Source organism: Poromitra crassiceps, assembly GCF_964638095.1.
Source record: "Poromitra crassiceps genome assembly, chromosome: 1".
Lineage (NCBI taxonomy): Eukaryota > Metazoa > Chordata > Actinopteri > Beryciformes > Melamphaidae > Poromitra > Poromitra crassiceps.
Window position 1 is genome coordinate 126,497,455 of NC_139623.1, and position 4,291 is coordinate 126,501,745.

General features: G+C 45.2%; 1 protein-coding gene across 1 annotated transcript; it reads left to right on the plus strand.

Annotated features, from left to right (window-relative positions):
- Positions 1-1,507: 1,507 nt before the first annotated feature.
- Positions 1,508-3,727, plus strand: gpr119 (G protein-coupled receptor 119; the record flags this gene model as incomplete). Its single annotated transcript, XM_083632980.1, has 3 exons — positions 1,508-1,726; positions 2,052-2,307; positions 3,078-3,727. The coding sequence occupies exons 1-3, from the start codon at positions 1,514-1,516 to the stop codon at positions 3,725-3,727; spliced, it is 1,119 nt and encodes a 372-aa protein (XP_083489106.1). The 5' UTR covers positions 1,508-1,513.
- Positions 3,728-4,291: the final 564 nt, after the last annotated feature.

Here is a 4,291-nt window from a genome sequence, read left to right on the forward strand (position 1 = left end):
ACATGCTTAACCGACCAATGACATTGTCTAACCGTCGACATCCCTAAGCTGCATACAAACGTGTGTGTGCGCGTGTACTCGTGCACGCACCCGCACACGCGCGTGTGTGTGTGTGAGAGAGAGAGAGAGAGAGAGAGAGAGGGTGGGGTGTGGTAAAGTGCTCTCACAGCGAGGGGAGGTGTGGTAATGCTGTGTTTGTCTTCTTCCAGCATTAGTGAAAGGGCTTCACGGTCACAGATAGACTGATCGATCAGCTCTCTGGACCTCTGACAGCCGTCATTATGGAGAGATTACGGAGCAATGGATTAAACTAACAACATACAACGGCATGTATGTGTATCGGTGGATGTGACTCATCTGGTGGAATACAATTTGGCAGATCTCAGAGATTGTAAGAATGTATGACACTTATGGGAAGCAGCTTCCGATTATGAATCTGATTTAACTGCACATGACTGATGGTTTTGGTTGTGTCAAGCTTCTTATTTTTAAACTCAGGGGTCAATTGTTGTTATTTGTAAGTTGCAGTCTTTTTCTTTTCTTCTCTTTCTCTCTCAAGTTGAATATTTTCTGCGGGTTTTTGCCCAAATGTGGTTAAACCATTCAGACTGGTAATAACTTTACCATTTATATACAGGAGGCTATGGCAAATGTAACTCTTTAATTATCATGGTGGAAGTAACTAATTATCATTTATTTACTGATGGTGTAAATGAGATTTCCTGAGTATTTTTAAAGTCAGTACCTTCACTGTGGTCAATCAGCAAAGAAGAGAGATTATTTTTTACTTTGCACTTTATTATGTAATTAAAAATATTTGCAATTGAAGAATAGTTTGAATTGCATGGGAAATACCACATCAAAGTTCTCTTTTCTAAAAAGTAACTCACTTTTACCAAGCACATTTTAAGCTACTTGAAGCTACATTTTTTTTTATTACTTTTACGTAAGTATCAGCAATATGTTAGTACCCTTTCCACTCCATCTACTTTCTCTGTAGTAGGCTACCTTCTATTTTTTCTAACTGTGATTATCCTAATTGCAAGTGCCAAAGTTCTCCTTGTAATGGACTTTGATCCCAATTATTTGCAAGTGCCACGATTCCCATTGTAATGTACTCTGATCCCAGCAACATTGACCAACTGCAACTTGCAACACTTGCACTTGCAACCTTGCACTTGCAACCTTGCGATTGCCGTTAGTTATCTTCGTACTTCTTATCCCTGTATATTGATGTAACCGCTACGCTGCATACAGACACTAAGACAAATTCCTCGTATGTAACTTGCATACTGTGGCAATACAAGTGATTCTGATCTGATTCTGAACTATACACAAGAGCACAAAGCCATCTGATAGGCTTTTTGTGAAGCTTCTTGCTGAAGATTTTAATTTTAATTTTATTTTTGTCATTAACATGTCATATTTAACCGGATACACGGGCGCTGACCCCTCTGTTGCCATGACTCCTGCCAGCATGGATTCCTTTGAGACCATCCTGCGGCCCCGGGTGATGGGGGTGATCCTGAGCATCTTCTCCTGCCTCATCATCTCAACCAACCTACTGGTGGCTGCTGCCTTGCTCAAAGTGCTGCGGAGGAGAGACAAAGACAGCCAGAACTGGTGCTTCGTCCTCAACCTGATGCTGGCTGACACGCTGGTGGGCCTGGCCATCACTGGTGTTGCCACAGAGGATCTGCAGAGGAGCAGCAGCAACAACAACACTGTAGGGCTTCAACTAATGATTATTTTCAATGTAGATTAATCTGTCAATTATTTTTCTCTGTTAATCAATTAGTTGTTTGGTCTATAAAATGTCGTTCATTGTTTCCCAAAGCCCAAGATGACTTCCTCAAATGTGTTGTTTTGTCCACAACCCAAAGATATTGAGTTTATTGTCATAGAGGATTTTAGAAGCTGGAATCAGATAATTTTTACATTTTTTTCTTAAAAAAAAAAACAGCAACTCAAAACGATTAATCAATTATCAAAATAGTTGTCGATTAATTTTCTGTCGATCGACTAATTGGTTAATCCATTAATCATTGCAGCTCTACAATGACAGCAATAGCCACAGCCCCGGCTCTCCTACCGCCATGCCTCAAGGCAGGACCAGGTGTCTGATGCGCATGGCCCTCATCACCTCTCCCTGCACAGCATCCATCCTGTCCATGTTCCTTATCTCGCTTGACCGATACGCAGCCATCAAGATGCCCCTGCGTTACTCCCAGCTCTGTGGGAAGAGGACTGTGGCTGGGTCCCTGGTGGCCCTGTGGATCAGCGCCCTCATTATAGGATTCCTGCCAGGTGGGAACTTAAATCATATATATATATAGGGGCGGCTTTAGCTCAGGAGGTAGAGCGGGTCGGCCAATGACGCAAGGGTTGGCGGTTCGATCCCCGCTCCCTCCCAGCTGCTGTCGCTGTGTCCCTGGGCAAGACACCTAACCCTCCTTGCTCCCGATGGTGTGTAGGCACCCTGCGTGGCAGCCTGCCTCCATCGGTGTATGAATGGGTGAATGTAGACAATCTACTGATTGTAAAGCGCTTTGGATAAAAGCGCTATATAAATGCAGGCCATTTACCATTTACCATATATATATATGTATATATATATACATATACATATAAGGGTTAATGCACGACGCAGATATATATCTGATATAAACTGAATAAATCTCAGTAAGTCAATTTAAGTGTGCGGTGGTTATTTTCTTCATTTATGTTTCATGTTCCTGCAAACCGACCAGCACCTGATCACACTGGCTGTGCGTGGGGATTCCTTTGTGATATATATATATATATATATATATCTTACCTATGTAAGAGATGTCCATGTAAAATGTCCATGTAAGATGTCAAGTAAAAGTCCTTTAAGTGAAGGGGGGGACCCCAGTCCAGTCGTTGCAGAGCCAGTTTTTCCTGATTTGTGGGGGCTTTCGGGTCTCACTGAAGAGGCGGATGGCAGTTGGGTAGAACTTTATGACTGACTGGCTGTGCTGTTCTACTTGTGACTGTTTTCTTGATATTGGCCTCAGACCCAGATACAGTACTAACCCTTGCCCTCTGCTCCTCAGTCATGGTGCGCCAGATGCAGACAGATGGCTACAGAGGCATCTGTACCTTCTTCTCCGTCGTCCACCAGGTGGGCATCGTCATCTTATTCTGCGTGGTTTTCTTCCCTGTGCTCTCCGTGTTCATTTACATCTACCTGGACATCCTGAAGATTGCCTACAGCCACCAGAAGCAGATCTGCCAAGTGAGGCAAGCAGGATCCAGGACACATGACCGCCATGGTCACCATGATCCTCATCACCAGCAGCAGCAGAGGAGCCATTACTGGGCCAACGTCAAGGCCCTGAGGACTGTGGCGGTGCTGGTGGGCTGCTTCGTGGTCCTCTGGTGCCCCTTCTTCGTGGTCTGCATTGTGCAGCTTCTGTGTGAAAGCTGCACGCTGACCCAAGTCCTATTGGAGAACCACCTGTGGCTCTTGGGGCTGTCCAATTCACTGATAAACCCTCTGGTGTACGCCTGCTGGCAGAGAGAGGTGCGTCTGCAGTTCGGAGCTTTGTTTTGCTGCTTTAAGGGCAGGTCGTTGGGTTCTGTCCCAGAAAGGTGCCAGCCACAGCAGCCTGCTGTGGACACTCAGACTGGGGTTTCTGGCCAGGTCATGACCTGTAATGATGAGGTTCACACTGTGCCACTGTATGCATCAACTAGCTTGTGAGTAACCTCGCGTCACCAGGCTCTTCTCGGCGAGAAAGAGCCTGGCCTCCGTTCACAATTGATTTTGTCACCCTGCCTGGTTCCGGCCTAGAGCCCGCCCTAGACAGGAAGTAACAGCGGATATAGCTCGTCAACTTTTACGTTAACTTGACAATTAGACACAACGTATCAGAACGGCAAACAACAAAACAAAAGATGGACGTACCGAACAAAGTTTTTGAAGAATTTCTTGTAGAAACATTGCAGATTCACAATCTCACATCTTTTAAGCCAATACAGAAGCTTTGCATCAGACAATTAATCGAGGCAAGAGATGTCAAGCTAACGGCAACAAAGACGTTTTTTGGCGCACTTCCTTCCGGTGTTCATTCTGGTTCCGTGGTTTACGCCCCCATGACAAAAAGCGGGGTGAAAGGTGCCCAGACTAGCTTGTGAGTGACATGGGGAAAGGGGCGGAAGGGGGGAAACAAAAACATGTTTACCTACATGATGTTCGAGCTCATCCTCACTCCAAACTCGTCTGAGCACACCGCTTTATGCGCCTTTTGCGTTCGAGGTAACACTT